The following is an 18,234-nucleotide window of genomic DNA, read 5'->3' as shown; positions in this document are numbered from 1 at the left end:
AAGCCCGTGAGCCACAACTACTGAGCCTGTGCATTCTGGAGCCCGCGAGCCACAACTGGAGAGAAGCCCGCAAGCCTGCATGCTGCAGCAGAAGATCCCACGTGCTGCACTGAAGATCCTGAGTGCCACGACTAAGACCCGACACAGCCAAATAAATAAATAAACAAAAAGAAAAATTTTAAAAATATATCTAGCATATAACCAAACATACTTTATTAAAAAAAAAAGGTATCTGGGAGAGTGGAACGTGAGTGCGTTAAGGAGTGTGGTCTGATATAGTATGAATGCCCAACAGCACTTGAGGTTGGAGGGCAGGAATTTAACATGAGACGAGTTGGCATGATTAAGTATTAAAAAAAAACAAACAGTAATAAAGACTCCACTGAAGTGCTAACGGGGGGACCGGAGAGGCCATGAGCAGTCGCAGTGGGGCTTAGGGAATCCTGAGGACAGGAACCAGACGGGCTCTGCAGGATCAAGAAGCGCTCTACACAGCACCTGTGCGGAGCCTGGGGGGCAGTGCGGGGAGGCCTCCAGCTCCAGGGCAGGAGAGCAGCGCCCGCTAAACCGCAGCACAGCAGCCCCCCCCTTCCTCGAGGAGAGGCCAAGCTCCCAGACCCCACCAGGAGAGCCCACCGCCTGCACTGGCTTCCCAACGTAAGTGACAAACTTGAGGTGCCGCTAGACCCACGTAACAGGCACTGATAGGAGGCAACAAAAATGAAATACCCTAGGAGTTCTAACCACAGTAAAGCCTGAACTGTCCCAGAGCTGGAGGGGGGCAAGGAAACGGGATGCAGGGACAGTCCACCCCTCCACCCTGCTCATGGGCATCACCCACAGTTCCCCTGCCTGCTCCTAGCCACGCCCCTACGGTGAAGGCATCCCACCACCTACGTGGCTTTACACTCGCGTCAGCTACTGGGCCCATCTTCACAAATAGGAAGAGGAACCAAGGCCACATTTGACAGAAGAGTAAAGAAGAGGACAGGTGAGTTCCGGCTCCAAACAAGATGCAGCAGACACACTCTCCTATTCCTCCGCCTCAGTGCAGCGAAAAGCCCTGGGCGTCCACATAAAACGAACGTAAGGCAGACAGTGCTGGACACAACAGGCCAACTGCCCACGGGCTTCAAGACCTGAGAAACAACATGGCAGTGGGTTCCCTGGATCTTCTTTTTGCTCCCCCAGACTGGGTGCTGGAGAAGCCTGCAATCCAGACACACCAAAGGGTGCAGACTAACAAAGCGCCAGAGAAGCCTGGCCTCTCCGGCCAGAGCACCAGGAAAGGAGCAGCCCGGCAGACAGGAAACTTCTAGACAGTAACCAACCCCCCACCAAAGCCCACAGGAAACACGGCCCACCCTACCAAGGCCTTAACAAAGTGCCCTCCCTCGGCCCTGCCTACAGGGGCCCGCAGAGTCATAGTGAGTTCCTCAGCTTTCAGACAGCAGTCAAGTCTAAGACGATACATCAAGAGATACAGGCTTCTGGCTCATTATTTATAAAGGTAACTACAGAAAAATTAAGAATCATCAAACAGTGCAATTAGTAAAATGTGGGACACAGAGGGATTGTGAGGCCTCAGGGCACGTGTGCCAAGTCCTGTCCTTTCATGCGGATCTAAAGGAAGCCAGAGCAGGACAGAGAGGAGGAGCCGGGTTAGAAGAGGATTTCACGGGTAAAACTCGAAAGGGCTGTGAAAGAATTCGCAATTACAGTGAGAAAATGAGAAAGTACAAGGACGTCATCGACTGTTCAATGCTACGCAAGTTTAACTTTCACCACACACGAGACGTTCAAAGGAAGCTTGAGTGACCAGAAAAGTCAGAATCGTACGTGGTGCTTGACATGAGACTTGAGGGTAAGATGCGAGACCAAAACATCCAGATGGAGGTGTTCAGACCATTTCATAGAGAAATAAAGCCAAGAAAAATTCAGCCGTGACCAAATATTTTCATTCAGAACATCTTTGTCTTTTGCTAAAAATCAGGCGCCAGTACTTCTACCTAAATGCCGTAAAATGCTACATCTCTCTCTGCCTTTCTCTATTTAACTTCGTGTTTCCAGTACGTGTACACTGTGCACCGATTTCAAAATGAGTACTGTTTACTAAAGCTTGCCAGCACAAACACGATGCCATAATATGAGGACAACGTGGCCACTGGCACGCTGTCTCCCTAGAATTCTTCGCCACTTACTGGTCTTAATTCTACCTTCTAGGGCTATATTTGAGTCCCCAGTGCTGGGCCCAATTTCTCTTAATAAAAAGTTTTCTCAAACGTTTGGGCACTTGTCTATCTAGTCTGAGCACTCCCTTCCAAGCCTATTATGATCTCCAAGAGAACGCTAAAATTTTCCCATCAAAGTTCAAGGTTATCACATACCCCCAAGCAGTTAGGACCCGGAACACCACAATTCCCCTTTAATTCCTCTTTAGGACAGTTCATCAATTTTAGGACGTTTTGTTGGTTCAACTCAGCAAATCAACTTGAGAAGCCTGGGGGAAGCAGGAAGCAGTGGCAGGCCCCACCCACCCAGGGGTGCCCAGCCTGGCCAACCAGAGGGTCTCCTTCTCTCTCTAAATCCCAACCCCATGTCACCGTCCCTCCTGCAGGACTTACAATCACTGCCCTGTATCCCAGTTACGTATATTCATTTCATGAGCCATACAACGCTCCACGATGCTTCTGGCAAACACATGTTGTGTCTCTGTGTGTCTCCTGAACAAGGCTCAGGGAATGTCCTCATAAATCCTGTGCAGGCTGACTAACAGCACCTGGAGAAACACTCCCCTGTTCTATACTCACAATGAAATAGAAACTGACTCTTCAGTCTCCTATAACACACTCTACCCAGTAAACGCTCTGGTTGAAGGATCCACCACCTCATCCTACCTGGGCTGTGCACCAGTCATCCTAGGAATGCTCCAGTCACATGAGAAGTCAAACTCTCCTCTCCCAGGGCCGGTTCTAAAGTAAGATTCCAACAAGATGCTGGGAAACGAGAAGGGAAGTTTCCAGGTCTTCTCTTGGCAAAGAGATGTCAAATCTGAAGCTGGAACAACATGAGACTCTCACTATACATACATCCCATCTCCTGAGCTGCCTTGTCCTTCCTGGTCCTTCAAACATCACCATGTGACTGATGTGCTTCAAACTCCTGACCATGATCCTCAATAAAGAATGCATTTTACATCACAACCAGTACACACACACACAAAATCCAGACAGTTGTTGTGCAATCTGAATTTTTAATAAATTCACCACTAAGTAAGAGATAAGCGGTTAACAAATGCAACAAGGATGGAATTTATTCAGGCTTTAAATAAAGTTGCTAGTGAGCCATGGGGTCCGATTTCTTTATTCTCCAGTTATAAATCTTTCACTACACTGAATGGCTTTAACTGAGTTACGTATTACACCCAAAATGATGGAGGGATATGTAGAAAATTAACATTCTGCAACTAAACCTCCTAAATCTTAAGTAAATTCCCTCTTCAGTTGCATGGTGCAGATTATTTATACCTACATTAACACATTTATTACAAATTCAAATTGCATGAATTATAGACTCTACATTCAGTGGTTCCCCAGAGAAGACCAAATGCCCAGGAGCCCACCGTCTTCCCTCTTAACGGAGCTTCCACCAACTGGAGGGCCGCCGTCCCCTTCTTCCAGCCGACCTTTAGTCCTAAATGTATAAGTTCTGGAATCTCTGTAAACCTGGATTCAAGTACCAACTCTGCCCCTTAGTGGCTATCAGAGATCAGGTACATTCCCTCACCTCCCCACATCTCATTTCTCCTCTGTGTACCGGGGCTCACTGCATCTACCTGGCAACACTGCCTTGTGGCTGCTTCGGTACTTAGGAGCCAGTCAGCAAGCTGCTATGCGGTTTTAAAAGCCTTGACAGGCACACCTTGGAGATATTGCAGGTTTGGTTCCAGATCACTGCAATAAAGTGAATATCACAATAGAGTTCCACGAATTTTTTGGTTTCCCAGAGCAAATAAGTTATGTTTATATTGCAGTCTGTTGAGCGTGCAACAGCATTATGTCTAAGAAAAAAAGGTGCATATCTTAATTTTAAAATACTTTATAGCTAAAAAACGCCAACCATCATCTGAGCCTTCAGCTAGTCGTAATCTTTTGCTGGTGGAGGGTCTGGCCTCGACATTGATGGCTGCTGACTTTTCAGGGTGGTTCGTGGTTGCTGAAGGCTGGGGTGGCTGCTGCAATTTCTTAAAATAAGACAACAATGAAGTCTGCCACGTCGACTGACTCTTCCTTTCACGATTTCTCTGCAGGATGCGGTGCTGTCTGATACCATTTTACTCACAGTGGAACTTGTTTCAAAATCGGAGTCCATCCTCACACACCCTGCCGCTGCTGTATCAACTAAGTTTACATCATATTCTAAATCCTTTGGTGTCATTTCAACCATCTTCACAGCCTCTTCACCAGGAGGAGATTCCATCTCAAGAAACCACTTCCTTTGCTCATCCATAAGAAGCAGCTCCTTGTCCGTTAATGTTTTATTGTAAGATGGCAGCAATTCAGCCCCATCTTCAGGCTCCACTTCTAGTTCTAGTTCTCCTGCTGTTTCCACCACATCTGCAGTTCCTTCCTCTACTGAGGTCTTGAACCCCTTGAAGTCATCCATGAGGGTTGGAATCAACTTCTTTCAAACTCTGTTAATGTTGATATTTTGACCATTTCCTACGAATCACAAATGTTCTTATATGGCATCCAGAACGGTAAATCCTTTCCAGAAGGTTTTCAATTGACTCTGCCCTGATCCATCAGAGGAATCACCATCTGTGGCAGCTGTAGCCTTACAAAATGCACTCTTTAAATAATAAGACTTAAAAGTTGGAATTCCTCCTTGATCCATGGGCTGCAGAAAGGATATAGTGTTAGCAACATGGAAACAACATTAATCTCATCGTATATCTCCATCAGAGCTCTTGGGTGACCAGGTACATTGTCAGTGAGCAGTAACATTTTGAAAGGAATCTTTCTGAGCAGTAGGTCTCAAGAGTAGGCTTAAAATATTCAGTAAACCATGGTATACACAAACGTACTGTCATTCAGGCTTTGTTGTCCCATTTACAGAGCACAGGCAGAGTAGTTTAGCATAATTCTTAAGGGCCCTAGGATTTTCAGAATGGTAATGAGCACTGGCTTCAACTTAATGTCACCTGCTGCATTAGCCCCTAATGAAAGAGTCAGTCTGACCTTTGAAGCCGGGTACTGACTTCTCCTCTCCAGCTATGAGAGTCCTACATAGCATCTTTTTCCAATAGAAGACTGTTTCATCTACATTAAAAATCTGTTATGTAGTGTAGCCGCCTTCACTGATTATCTTAGCTAGATCTTCTGGATAACTTGCTGCAGCTTCCATATCGGCACTTGCTGCTTCACCTTGTACTTTTATGTTACGGTGATGGCTTCTCTCCTTCAACCTCATGAAGCAACAACCTCTGCCAGCTTCAAACTTTTCTTCCGTAGCTTCACCTCTCTCAGCCTTCATAGGATTAAAGAGAGGGAGTTGCTCTAGATTAGGCTTTGGCATAAGGGAACGTTGTGGCTGGTTTCATCTTCTATCCAGTTCACTAAAATTTTCTCCATATTACCAATGAGGCTGTTTTGCTTTCTTATTTGTGTGTTCACTGGAGGAGCACTTTTAATTTCCTTCAAGAACCTTTCCTTTGCAGTTACAACTGGGCTGACTGTTTGGTGCGAGAGGCCCAGCTTTCAGCCCGTCTCAGCTTTTGACACAGCTTCCTCACTAAGCTTAAGCATGTCTAGCTTTTTAATTAAAGCGAGAGACGTGCAACTCTTCCTTTCACTTGAACACTCAAGAGGCCACTGTAGGGTTATTAACTGGCCTTATTTCAATATTGTCGTGCCTCAGGGGACAGGGAGGCTGGAGGAGAGGGAGAGATGGGGGAACGGCTGGTTGGTGGGGTGGTGAGAACACACACAACATTTATTAAGTTCTGCCGTCATACATGGGTGTGGTTTGTGACAACCCAAAACAATTACAATAGTAACAAAGACCACTAATCACAGATCACCATAACAAATATAATAATGGAAAAGTATGAAATACGTTGAGAACTACCCAAATGCGACACAGAGATATGAAGTGAGCATGAAGTGAGTAAATGCTGTTGGAAAAATAGCAGCAACAGGGCCTCCCTGGTGGCGCAGTGGTTGAGAGTCCGCCTGCCGATGCAGGGGACACGGGTTCATGCCCCAGTCCCGGAAGATCCCACATGCCGCGGAGCGGCTGGGCCCGTGAGCCATGGCCGCTGAGCCTGCGCGTCCGGAGCCTGTGCTCCGCAACGGGAGAGGCCACAGCAGTGAGAGGCCCGCGTACCGCAAAAAAAAAAAAAAAAAAAAAGAAAGAAAGAAAAGGGGGGCAGATTATGAGGCTCTCTCTCGCATCCCCTCACCGCTCTGCCTTCACTTTTAAGTAGACGGGGAAGACTTCACTCAGCATCCACAGTTTTCCTGTAAAGATCTCATGGAACAAGGACCCAAACCAGCGATCCTGATAGGCCCCCGGCACTTCAATCGCTGCCACACCAACTTCCCTCAAATGCCCGGCACAGCCAGGCTGGCCTGATTCTGCCACGAGAAGTCCGGAGGAAACAGACTCCCCTCTCTGTCTCCTCAGCCGGCCAGGCCCCTCGGCCCCTCGGCAAGCTTGGGGAAAACCCACGGCTCCCTCTCCCGGGAGATGGCTCCTGATGTCACCAAACCCTCATTTCAAGGGCCCGCCAGGTCAGCTTTAAACACGAACTAATTAAATCAGATCCTCTCCAAGGGGAGACTGGAATCACTACTTTAAAAGCTCCACCGTCTACAGCCCAAGCGGGCGCCACGATCTACCTATTATTCTTCCTGAAGAGCACGTGCACGCACGTCACTAACCCCAGGGCACGGTGGAAGGTACTAGTGGTCGGAGGGAGGGAGGCCCTTCACTTCTCAGCTCAAGGACCAGGCACTGTCCCCAAACTACCAGTGAAAACACCCAATACACACCAGATAAACTGGTCCAACATTTGGGACAAATTAGGTCAGAAATGCATATTCTGGCTAGGAAGTTCGTTTTTTAAAACATACAAAATGCAGATCTTCACATCTAAACATGGTCTGAAAGGCCTCGAGATTTGTTTTGCTCTGTAATTATTCACTGGGAATCTCTCCGCTCGCTGGTTCCCAGGACTTCAGGGAACTCCTCAGGGACACAAACTGCTTTAGGGCAACGGGGGAAGGGGCTGAGCCTTCCTGCAAGACCAATGGGGATTTCTTGATTTGTTTTAAAAGGAAAATATCAATAGAAAAGTGACAGCTAAAAGATATTCAAAGAAGTCTGCTTTACTAGACTTAAAACAGGTGGGAAATAGGAAGTAAAAAAGGGGAATGAGGTCAGAAGGCAGGACCCCAAGTGACTAGAATTTCCTATGGCCAGAGAAACAGGCGGTCACACCAGCTCAGGACTCTCCCCATGTGCAGGCAGAACGCAGCGTCCAACAGCAGCTGCTCTACCTGAGTTGCTTCCGAAAGGCCACCGGGCTGTGACCAGTTTGCAACAGGAGAAAGAGCATGTAGAGGCACAAGGGCACACGGCAGAGCGGCACGGGGCTTCTCCAACACACAGCTGCCCGCCCTGCTCCAGGTCCTCCTACGGCCTTCCACGGTGGGCCAGAGGACACGGTGGGGACCAAGAACGCAGCCCTGCACGCCACCTCGGCACGTGGAAACAAATGTCCCCGCGAGGCTCCCGCCAAGAGCCCACCCAGCTGACACCCCGTCCAGGGCCTGTGAGACCCCGAGCACAGAGCCCAGCCGAGCTCACCGGACCGCCGGCCTCACTGCAGAGCTGAGAGGCAGGAAATGGCAGTGTTTCTGCCACTACATTTGGGGTCATTTGTTAGGCAGCTACAGAAAACCAACACACTACACCAGCTGTCTCACAAATAAAATGCAAGAACTGAGATCAATTTTACCGCAGAGTAGCTATAAACCCACTGAAACCAAAACTTCTGGAAGAGATCTAGACTCTCAACTCAGTTCTCCCTTTGGCAGACACTGAGGCACCTTTCTCATTCCAGTTGATAGTAGACTGGGTGCAACACTGGAAACAATAGTGAATGGGATGAAAGTACTTCTATCAATCTTAGAAAAATGTAAGTTTTTGTTTTTTTTGTTTTAAAACAAGTCAGGAGACATTTTTGCTACCCTGCAGTACTAAAGAAAGCACTTCCAGGATCAATTCTCCCCTCTCGGCTTAGCGAAGTGGGCAGTGGGCTCCTAGCCTCGGAACCGCACTGGCAGCCGGACATCACTCCCTGGGATACACAAGAGCTGTTCCAGATACTCTTCCAAATGACTCAGAGTAACCGACACATGACTCCACAGGATCAGAAGCTGTCTTCAGGCTCAATTCAGGTCACAAGGTGAAACTCACAGACCCGCTGGCAGGCCACGATGCTGCAGCTACTGCTCAGCGAAGCACGTCCTCATTTTAAAGCGCCATCTTTGGCACAGGCCGGTCATTAGCCAGGTAGCCTCCTTCTTAAATGAGCACCTTGCGTGAAGGAGCTCCAAGAGGGAGCTCTGACAAACCGAGCAGCTGTGGAAAGATGAAACAACTTGAATTTTACTAATAAATGCCCCTCGAAAGCGACAAGCTAACCATTATCAACACAATAAACTGAAGTAAAGATGTCGCAGTGTCTCATCTTCTGCCTCTCAGTTGATCACACAGACCGATTCCAAGGTCTACAGATTATCCTTTTCAAAGTCACATTTTACAGAAGAAGAAACTGAATCCCAAAGAGGCTACGGGTCCTTATCTGCCCCGAACGTTTCCAGACATCTTCTGGGGATCTGCCCTCATACAAACCCAATTCATGGACATCCAAATTGAGGTCTGACCCAAGAGTGGAGACCAGCAGGGTGTCTACCTTCAAAGCCCTACAGAGCGTCCTGAATGCACCTGTCCTATATGCTGGCACCTCCTCAGCAGCTGGCCACGGCTGAGACCATCCTTCCTGCAAAAGGACAGTCCGTTCCCATGAAGCACATCTGCACAACACATCAGAACCCTGCAACGTGAGCTAAAAAGATGGAGGCACAATCGTTCACATGGATGAAGTGAACATTAACGGATTAAACCTCACTGCTGTCCCGTCCATCTTGTTCATCCTTGGTCTCACGCATTCAACACAGATCTGACCTGAGTGCCTATGCATGCCAGCACTGGGACCCACGTGTATTCACAGTGCCCTCGAGGTTCCCAGGCCAGTGGGCTGGGTGAGGAGGAAGAAGCTTCACTGAAGACTACAACCCTGGCTTTGCAGGACACGGACGCGTGCCCAGCCCAACACCCAGCCTCTAGCCAAGCCCCTTCCTGGAGGCTCTGAAGAGTCAGACACGAAGTGAAGAGACATGCTTCCAATTCCTCCAAGAGAGCCGTCCTCCCCTTTCACCCCACAGTTCTCCTGCCTCCCACCCTCCACCACCCAACAGTGGAGGGGGCTTTCTCAAAAGGACCCTTTGGAAAAGCAGCCCCAGGTCCGTGTGTTGCTTCCTGTCATGACTACTGACAGGCAGGAGGAATGGCGGCTGCCTTGGAAGCTGCGCTGAACCTCAGTGCACGAGAGACGAGGAGGTGCCCTCGCGGTGGGGACGGACGCGGGCCGAGCTGCCGTACCCCATCTCAGCCTCGTTCCTTCGTCTCCTCCAGCCCGGGTCAGGGACACAGTTCACTGGGCTTACCCAGCCTGCCTGGGACCAGCCTGGGGCTTTAGCCTCATCGATACAAGTGACAGGAGCTTAAAACATCCGAGCCACCTCCGCTTTTCCCATTTTACCCTTAATTCCACCTTGCTCTGTTCCTGAACCTCTTCCGGAAGCTTCTTAGGGGGCGTCACTGCTCAGGAGGCCTCTGATGAGCAGGACGGCGGGCTGCCCCACCTTCACTAGCTGCGGACATGGGCAGGCACCCTACACGCCAGCGCCTTAGTTTCCTAGTCACAGCGCAGGCAGAACGACCCAACCCGAGAGGGCTGCCTGAAGACTGAGCGAGCTGACCCGCGTCTACAGGGCAGGGCCCAGGATGCAGCGGGCACTCAGGGGCCGCCGCTCCTTCTCGCCACCTCTCAGAGCACCGCCACCAGGGGAGGCCCAGCGCAAACTGAAACTGCAGAGCTCGTCGTGCAAAGATTCTTGAGAACTTCAAAGGGGGACAGCAGAGCATTAAACCAAGCGCGGGGCCCCGCGTGACGACTCGGTGGCATGCCCGCGAGGCCAGCCCTGCCACCAACCAAGCTCCCCTGAGAACCCCCGCTAGGCTAACAGGACTGCCCTGCGATCCTCAGTTCACCTAGTCCAGCCCGAGCACAGCGTGCCCGGTGGAACGCAAACCCTGGTTCGCACGCGCTGGGCTGTGACCCGAGACCTCCTCATCACCTCAAGTCTCCATCTCCTCGGCTGCAAAATGGGGAAAGCACCACCTCCTCCGCAGGACATCTGGGAGGATTAGACGATACGGCACATATGAAACTCCTAGGCACCTACTTCGTACCTGACAAATGCTAACCCCATTTAATTCCAAGCTGACTGTCCTCCCCCAGCCTCTCCAGTGATCTAAACTCGCGCGGTCCAATGCGGGGCCGCTTGCCTGGTGAGCTGCTGAGCGCTTCCAGTGTAGCTGATTCAGAGTGAGAGGTGCTGCGAGTGTGAGAAACACACACCAGATTTTAAAGACTTAATGTGAAAACACAAAGTAATGTCAATAATATTTTTATGTTAACTACACGTTGAAATAAGAACATTATAGGTACACTGGGTTAAAGACAATGTATTGTTAAAATTAACTTCATGTTTCTTTTCACTTTTTTTAATGTAGTTACTAGGAAATTTTAAAAAACAAATGTGGCTCACATTATATTTCTATTGGATGGTGCTGATCTAGACAACGGGACACCCAAAGACCTGAAGGGAAGTCTAGTTCTCCACAGTGGAAAGCAGCCTGGATGCAGAAGGGACTAACCACTTGCCCACAGGACAGCTGGCCAGGCTCTACAATGGAACACAGAGGGTGAACGCGGACACTGTCTGCCAGGAAAAATTAAATAGAATCATAATATCAGAGTAGAATTTGACCTTCTCTGCTTATAAGTACCTACAAGATATTCAGAGAATAGTCATTCATCTCCTAAACGACTTTTGTATTACTTACCGTCTCTCAACTTCTTTAAACGGCAAGTTCTGGCAAAAACATGAATAAACTGACTTCAAGAATTGATTGAGTCGGTCAATAAATACTACATCATTACCTATCACTTCCAGCTCACCATGGAGTCAGGAGCACAGGTGACCAGCTAAGACGACAGACTGCTGTGTGACCTCAAACACACCTTCAGTGCAAAGTTGTAGCAAACAACTTTACCTGAATCTAGGTCGAAGCGAAGGTAACACCTGGGTGGGGCACCTCATTCCCAGGGAAAGGACTATATACTTTTGTCTTTGTTTCAATTAATCCTGAAGCCTACATCAACAAGTTTCAAGTTTTCACATGAGCATGTCTTAGTTATTCCAATAGTATTTTTAAATATTCTTTTGGACAAAATCTCAATCATAACCTTGTTAAAAATCTAGAAGAGAATTGAGCATGAGGACAAAGAAGTTTAACAAAAGAATTTGTCCGTCGGAAACACACAAAGAAGACGAACATCTTAGAAAGATGTAAGACGATTTCTTTCCCTAACTCACCAGCCCATCAGCCTAGCTGATTACAACACTGGACAGCCCACTTAATACCTTTCCCTTCTCTCCCGACTTTAAAGACAGAAAATGAAAACTTCGTCACTCACACAGAGGGAAATCGGCACCTCTGCACACAGTCTCAAGCCGTGCTTCCAGCCAGAGTTCCCCCTTTATAGAGCGACCCCGGAACAGCCAGAGGTTACTTGTCAGAAAGCTGGAAGGAGCACTGCAAACGTCTACAGTTTTCAACTTTGATTTCCTATTCTAGTAGCTTTCCTTTCACATCCTCCTTTGCGAGTCCAATGGAGGAAACCTTGAGTGCGTCATATCTGCTTTCGTTTACCATTTACGCAGAAATGCGGGCACTGCAGACGATACAAGAAAGAAAAGCCAAAATGTTTACCCCAAGAGGTTTCCATTTTCCCGAGGGAAAGAGAAGCAACTGATCCAGGCAGTCACAGGACTGCAAAGGCGTGCTCTCACACATCGCTACGGGCAAGGCAAAAGGATAAAAATGTCTCTGGAGACAATTCGGCAATAGTGCTTTAAATGTTTAAAAGCCCTACCTTTGACCTATGCACTGCCCTATCAGGGAGTTTCTCCTTCAGAGATAATCAAAGATGAAGGATTCTGTACAGAAATGACCATCACACAGATCACTGTTTACCACAATGAAAACTTAGAAACAACCTCTACATCCAAAAATGGGGATTAGCACCACAAACTATGAAGAAGCCATTAAAAATAACTAGACAAATATTTAACACAAGAAAACAGTCACTATGTTAAGTTAAAGCATATTTATTATAAAACATTTATACTATGATGTCATGGATATTTTAAAAGCATATTTACGTATGTGCAAAGGGGGGAAAAGACTGAAAAATATACACTAACTTTCACGTTGGTTATCTCTAGATGGCATCATTATATAATTATTTTCTTCTTACATTTCTCCATTTCCTGAAGTTTGTATAACTGAATATGGATTATGGGGTAAAGTTTTTTAAAAATACATACCAACGTCGTTCAAACTACAAGAAAACGATAACAGTAACAGCCACTGTCTACTTAGCACCGAAAACACGTGAGGCGCTGTTCTAAGTGCTATATGCTAATTCATTTAATCCTACAACAGATACGAAGGGCCTGCACCGTGGTGATGCCCCTTATCCAGATGGTAGAGCTGGCAAGACGCAGAGTGGGACAGAAACCCAGCGGGCTTCAGGCCAATGTGCTCACCGGCCCTCCCTCCGAAGCAGAAACCTGATATTCATGGGCAACCACCAGGAGGTGAGCGAGGCCCTGCAGGTACACAGGACGCTTTTATTAAAGGCCCAAATCGCAGCGGGAGAGCACGCCCAGCTGACTGGTCAGCGCCCGCCCCAGCACGACCTGCTCGGGGCTGCTCAGCACCACATACACAATTCCTGGGAAGTGAGACAAACTGGGTTTTTGGTGAAAAATTACTCTGAAAAGTGACCAACTGCCACTGATGGTGATACAGGTGGAGAGGCCTAAGAAAGTAATGACTCAGCTAACATATAAAGTTGTTTAAAACAGGTAAAAAATAAGACGGTATCCAAGTCAGCAAAGACTCACATCTGTGACGTGAACAAGTCCACCATTCACCCTGCAAAACAAACATCAAAGTGCCACCAAAACAGTCTCATAGAGTGAAAGTCAGAACATTTCCTCCTCAACAGTCTCACGGTCAAGGGAACAGTTTTCTTTCACAGTTTTCAGCACTAATAAACGACTACGGCATTATTTCCCTTACACAGATCTGCCTGTTCCGGCTTACCTGTGGTCATTACAGACATACATTAGTTTGCAACTGTTGACGATTTACCTAATCACACAGATTAGTATAAAGTGAGTAATGCTGCATCCCAAACCGGACACCACCTGCTTCTCCAGGAAGGGTCCAGAAGCAAGGCTGCCTGCAGCAGTGGAAAAGCCCCTCACTCAGGGCCAAACACCAGCTCCGTGCCCCAGCTCCGCACCACCAGTCCCCTCAGCGGGCTGCACAGCCCCGGCTGGCCTTTCTGCTTACTTCCAGCATGGAGACTCTCACACCCACCCCCGCTCCCCAGGACCTGATGAGCGCACAAACTCTGGAGATGGGTCCACACATCAGTATTCCTTAAAAAGCCCAACAGCAGCCCTGTGGCTAACGTTCACACAGTTAATAATGAGAACTGATGAGTTAGGCTGTGTCTCCTTCCCGTAAAACAAGGGCTGTAATAACTCAAAAGACGAAGGAGCAAACTAAGACAACAGGTGGAAGTCCTTTAGAAAGTGTTACAAATAACCAAAAACAGCTACTGAGAACTGAAATCAGGGGTCAGATGGAACCTCTGGAAAACCAAAGACAGGACCTGGTCAGCATGAGCAACCTTCTCTCTCACACACAACGTTGCCTGCAAGTCCAGGACAAGTTCTGTCCTAGGCAAACGAGGGTTTCCAAACACAATATTCCCAAGCTGGAGAGAATCACGGTGCCTGGCTCCTTGTATCAGTAAACTTAACTTTCCAGAAAAGTTCCAACTTTATTTATCAAGACACAATAGTTCTAAACAGGGTCATCTTACATCCTTATTACACCATTAGGAACATGAGAAAAAACCTAAATTCTTATCAAATTCCATACTACTTAAGGAAACAAAAAAGTCAAACAAGATGCTTGCTAGGAAGCAGACATTATATGAAAGATGAAAAGATCACCCAAGATATATGTGCTTTTTTCCTAAACAGTTTTCCAATTTTTAAGTTTTTTTAAATTTTCAAAACTTAAAAATGTTTTCCAACTTAAATTGCTTCTCAAAATTTAACAATAAACGCAAATTGTACAATATTCCTTTAAAATTAAAACTCCTTTCATAATCAGAACAACTCATTAGGGGAATAATACTTGATTTTCCACAGCGAGTTAAGGTGTGTATGCATTAAAATAACTGATAAAGTAATTATGACGTTCGGTTCCTCTCTTCCTTTAAGAAATCTTAAGACAGTTGTTTTTTTTAAATAAATTTATTTATTTATTTATTTTCAGCTGCATTGGGTCTTTGTTGCTGTGCGCGGGGTTTCTCTAGTTGCAGCGAGCGGAGGCTACTCTTTCCCCTTAAGACAGTTTATAATGGTGGTAGACAAGAAAATACATATACCAAAGACAGGCAGTCTGTTACAAACACAATGCAGTCTAAACTAACCCCTGGAAAAACCTACCTTGACACTTACATAGAACAAAAGCTAATCTAGAATTCAAGCTATCAATCTTGAGTTTCATGTTTGTAATTTCAAAAGCTTTCCTGTCAGTCTCTTGTCTTCCAGCATTTTGTGAAAATGAAGTGTGTAGAGCTACAAAGTGTTTCAAAAGAGCAAAGTCCTTCCCTCCTCACTCCCTTTCCGTGTATTTTTCTTTAAAAACACTGGGAAACCGCCCGCCACACTGTGTTCCACGTGTGAGGCTGTCTTTCAGCGAACAGGCCTGTCCCTTCACATCACAGATTACAACAAGTCTGGAAGCCCAAGTTGAGTCCATACCGTACAGAGCTCCTTTTTCAGAGTGACCAACAAACGTATGAGCTTTCTGATGTGCTTTTTAAAATGATTACCTCTTATTTAGTTGAAAGTTTTAAAGTTTAACTTATAACTGAGCTTGAAAGAATGTTAACTAAACTTGCCTCTATTGTAAATTTACTGGAAGAGATATTTAAATAGCACAAAATAAGTCATATTTGATTTTTTTTCTATAAAAGGAAACCTTTACTACCAACTACAACTGCCAGGTCATCAGTCAAGCACAAATATTTACTGAAGGCCTACTATATGCCAAGCACTGTTCTAGATACTTAGGATGTGTTAGTGAACAAAGTCTCTTCTAGAACATCTCTAAATAAACTCAATTTTTAAAAATAGTAGCTATATACAATTTCAACAGCAACCTTTGGAAAACTAAGGATGAGATGTTTGGGGTTTTTTTACGTTCAACTTTCTTTAAAACAATACCTTCTTGCAAAGTGAGTTTCAAATTTAGTCTAATGAGAAACAAAACTCAATAGTTTGAAGGGAATTATAAAATTCCCCAACAAAGGTCAGAAAAAGCAAAAACTGCTACAAGCATTTATTATCACAGCCTAACAGAGAAACTCAATGATAAAACGACAAAGTTGGAGATGCTTTCATATACTGTTACCTAGGAGCCTGGTATAATTCATCTCAGTACTCAGATAAGGAAACAAAGGCAGAGAGTGGTAAAGCCGCAGGTAGAAAAGGCAAGATTTAAACCCCCCACTGACTATAACCAATTAGTCTGTAATTTCCAAATAAAAAAGCAGCTAGATTTCTGATCTAAAGCCCTACCCCAGGATTAAGAAAAATCACACATGGTAACATAAGATGAAAAAGAAATTTCCAGAGAGCTGTTACTGACTGTATTTAGCACAGTGACAAAATTCTAAGCAACATGGAAATGACACCCACGCCCCAAGACATAGATTAACATGTCCCTAACCTAAACATCAATTATCAGAGTAAAAACCACCTAAAGGGAGTGGCACTTGGAGGACTGGGGGCCCATTTTATTTCTCCCGGCTCCGCCTGATCACCTGCTTAGGGTTCTGACGGTGGACCCAGACCTGGATGCGCGTCCCCCGAGAATCCCTAGGGCAGAGTTAAAGCTAAGGCAAGTACCAAGGAGTCAGAAAGCGTCCCTGCCCAACAAACGGCTGTCGAAAACGTGTTGTCACCTGCACCACGAGCTACTGTAACCACTTGTCCCCATCGCAGCGTGCAAAATGTGGGGCTCCTCCCTGCCCTGAGCCCGCAGTCGCCCCTGGGGGACCCGCGAGCCGGGCCCAGTAGCCGCCGCTGCAGGCCGTTACCACGCCCGCCCGCCTCGCGTCCCAGCGCCCCGCCGGCCCCGGCGCCCCCGCCACTCACCTCCAGGCGCAGGGACGCCCCGCAGCCTCGCAGGAACTCGCGGATGTTGCTCAGGCACTCGCCCTCGCTCCGGGGCTCCGGGTAGACCTGCAACACAGAGCACAGGCGCTGAGCGCCGCGGGCAGGCCGCGGATGCGCCCCGAGGGGAACGCGACGCGGCCCCGGCGGGCGTGCCGGCCGCGCGAGCGACCAGGGCGGGCTGCCCCGGCGGCCCGGAGCTAGCCCGGCCGCCCCCGGCGTCCGCCCGCTCGGCCACCGCCTCTCCTCACCCTTTTTCCTTCCTCCGGGATGCACCAATCTCAGCCCCCTTCCCTCACCAGGAAGTGGAGCGGCGTCGGAAGTGACGTCTTCAGACCGCGCCCCGGCAGGCCCCGCCCACGACCTCTTCCGGTTCCCCGCCGTGAGGGCGCGGCCTCCTCTCTCGGTAGCTGGCGCTGGCCATCCGACGTGGCCCCCCCTGGCCTGGCCCACACACGGACTTCTCCTCCCCGCCCTTGGCGCTCGCCCTCGGACGCGGCCCACCTGGCCCGGCTCACGCGCGGACTCCCCATCCCCGCACCCCCGGCGCTCGTCCTCCGACGCGGCCTCGCAGGCGGAGCCCGCCCCGCCCAGAGGGACCCGGGAAAGCTTGGCCTCCGCTACTTGAAGCAACCACGAAGGGGCTGTTGAGAACCTGTTGTTTTCTCAGTTCTTCCCCGCCCCCGGCTTGGGGAGAGTGGAGCTGGAATTCTAATACGATGACTTAAAACAATTAGCAACGTAAATTATGCCGGTTGGGATTAAAGTGCAGTGTTTTCTTTTACTACATATTGACCATGTGCTTCATCAGTGATTAGCCAAAATAGCTGGTCACTCGTCAGCGAAAAGTCAGCTGGGGAGAGATTGTGGCGAATGCAGCCTCCATCACAGGTGAAGACCAGCGAGGGCTCCTGCAAACTGTCTGGTGCTTGGTCTGAGGCAGAACTGTAAAGGCCACGGCCACACGTGTAAGAAGTTTCTGACAGCCTCCCAGGGCAAGAAACAAAGGAAACCAAGAACGGCACCAGTTACACAGAACAATCAAGGGAGAAGCCTGAGATCTCAGAAGAGCTTTTTTTTGTTGTTCTGAACGGCATGTGAAGACTTTTTACACTAAAGTATCATCCAGAATTCTAGCATTTGAGGACGTTCAAGACATTTTGTCCTTCTGTCCTCTAGGGGGAAATCACGACATTCCATCAGGCCTTTCTCAGGAATACTGCGGTTTCATTTCAAAGTGGTCAGGTCTTCTAAAACTACGAAAGAAAACCAGGGTGTTGAGCAGTGCCAAGAGGGAGGAAATGACACTTTTTTTTCTCTACAGTTTAAAAATTCTTAGAAGTGCCAGCATATTTCCCTCCAAATATTGAACAGATTCGTTTTTTTCAGTGGAACTTGAGAGTGGAACAGCAAAACCAAATCTGCCTTCTAGTCCATTTTACTCCTCCCTCACACTGTTTTTGCATACAAATACAGTCAATCC

At 47.8% G+C, this 18,234-nt stretch overlaps 1 protein-coding gene across 3 annotated transcripts in view; it reads right to left on the bottom strand.

Annotated features, from left to right (window-relative positions):
* Positions 1–18,234, bottom strand: part of ARHGEF7 (Rho guanine nucleotide exchange factor 7) — a 132,330-nt gene that overhangs the window by 81,316 nt on the left and 32,780 nt on the right. For all 3 annotated transcript variants that reach the window (XM_082602482.1, XM_082602480.1, XM_082602481.1), the window contains exon 2: positions 16,734–16,820. In XM_082602482.1, coding sequence (XP_082458608.1) covers positions 16,734–16,820 — 87 coding nt within the window. The remainder of the gene's footprint in view (positions 1–16,733; positions 16,821–18,234) is intronic.

The sequence above is a fragment of the Mesoplodon mirus genome (genome assembly GCF_964341445.2).
Source record: "Mesoplodon mirus genome assembly, chromosome: 17".
Lineage (NCBI taxonomy): Eukaryota > Metazoa > Chordata > Mammalia > Artiodactyla > Ziphiidae > Mesoplodon > Mesoplodon mirus.
The sequence above is the reverse complement of the archived record's forward strand: the minus strand, read 5'-3'. Positions and strand labels throughout refer to the sequence as shown.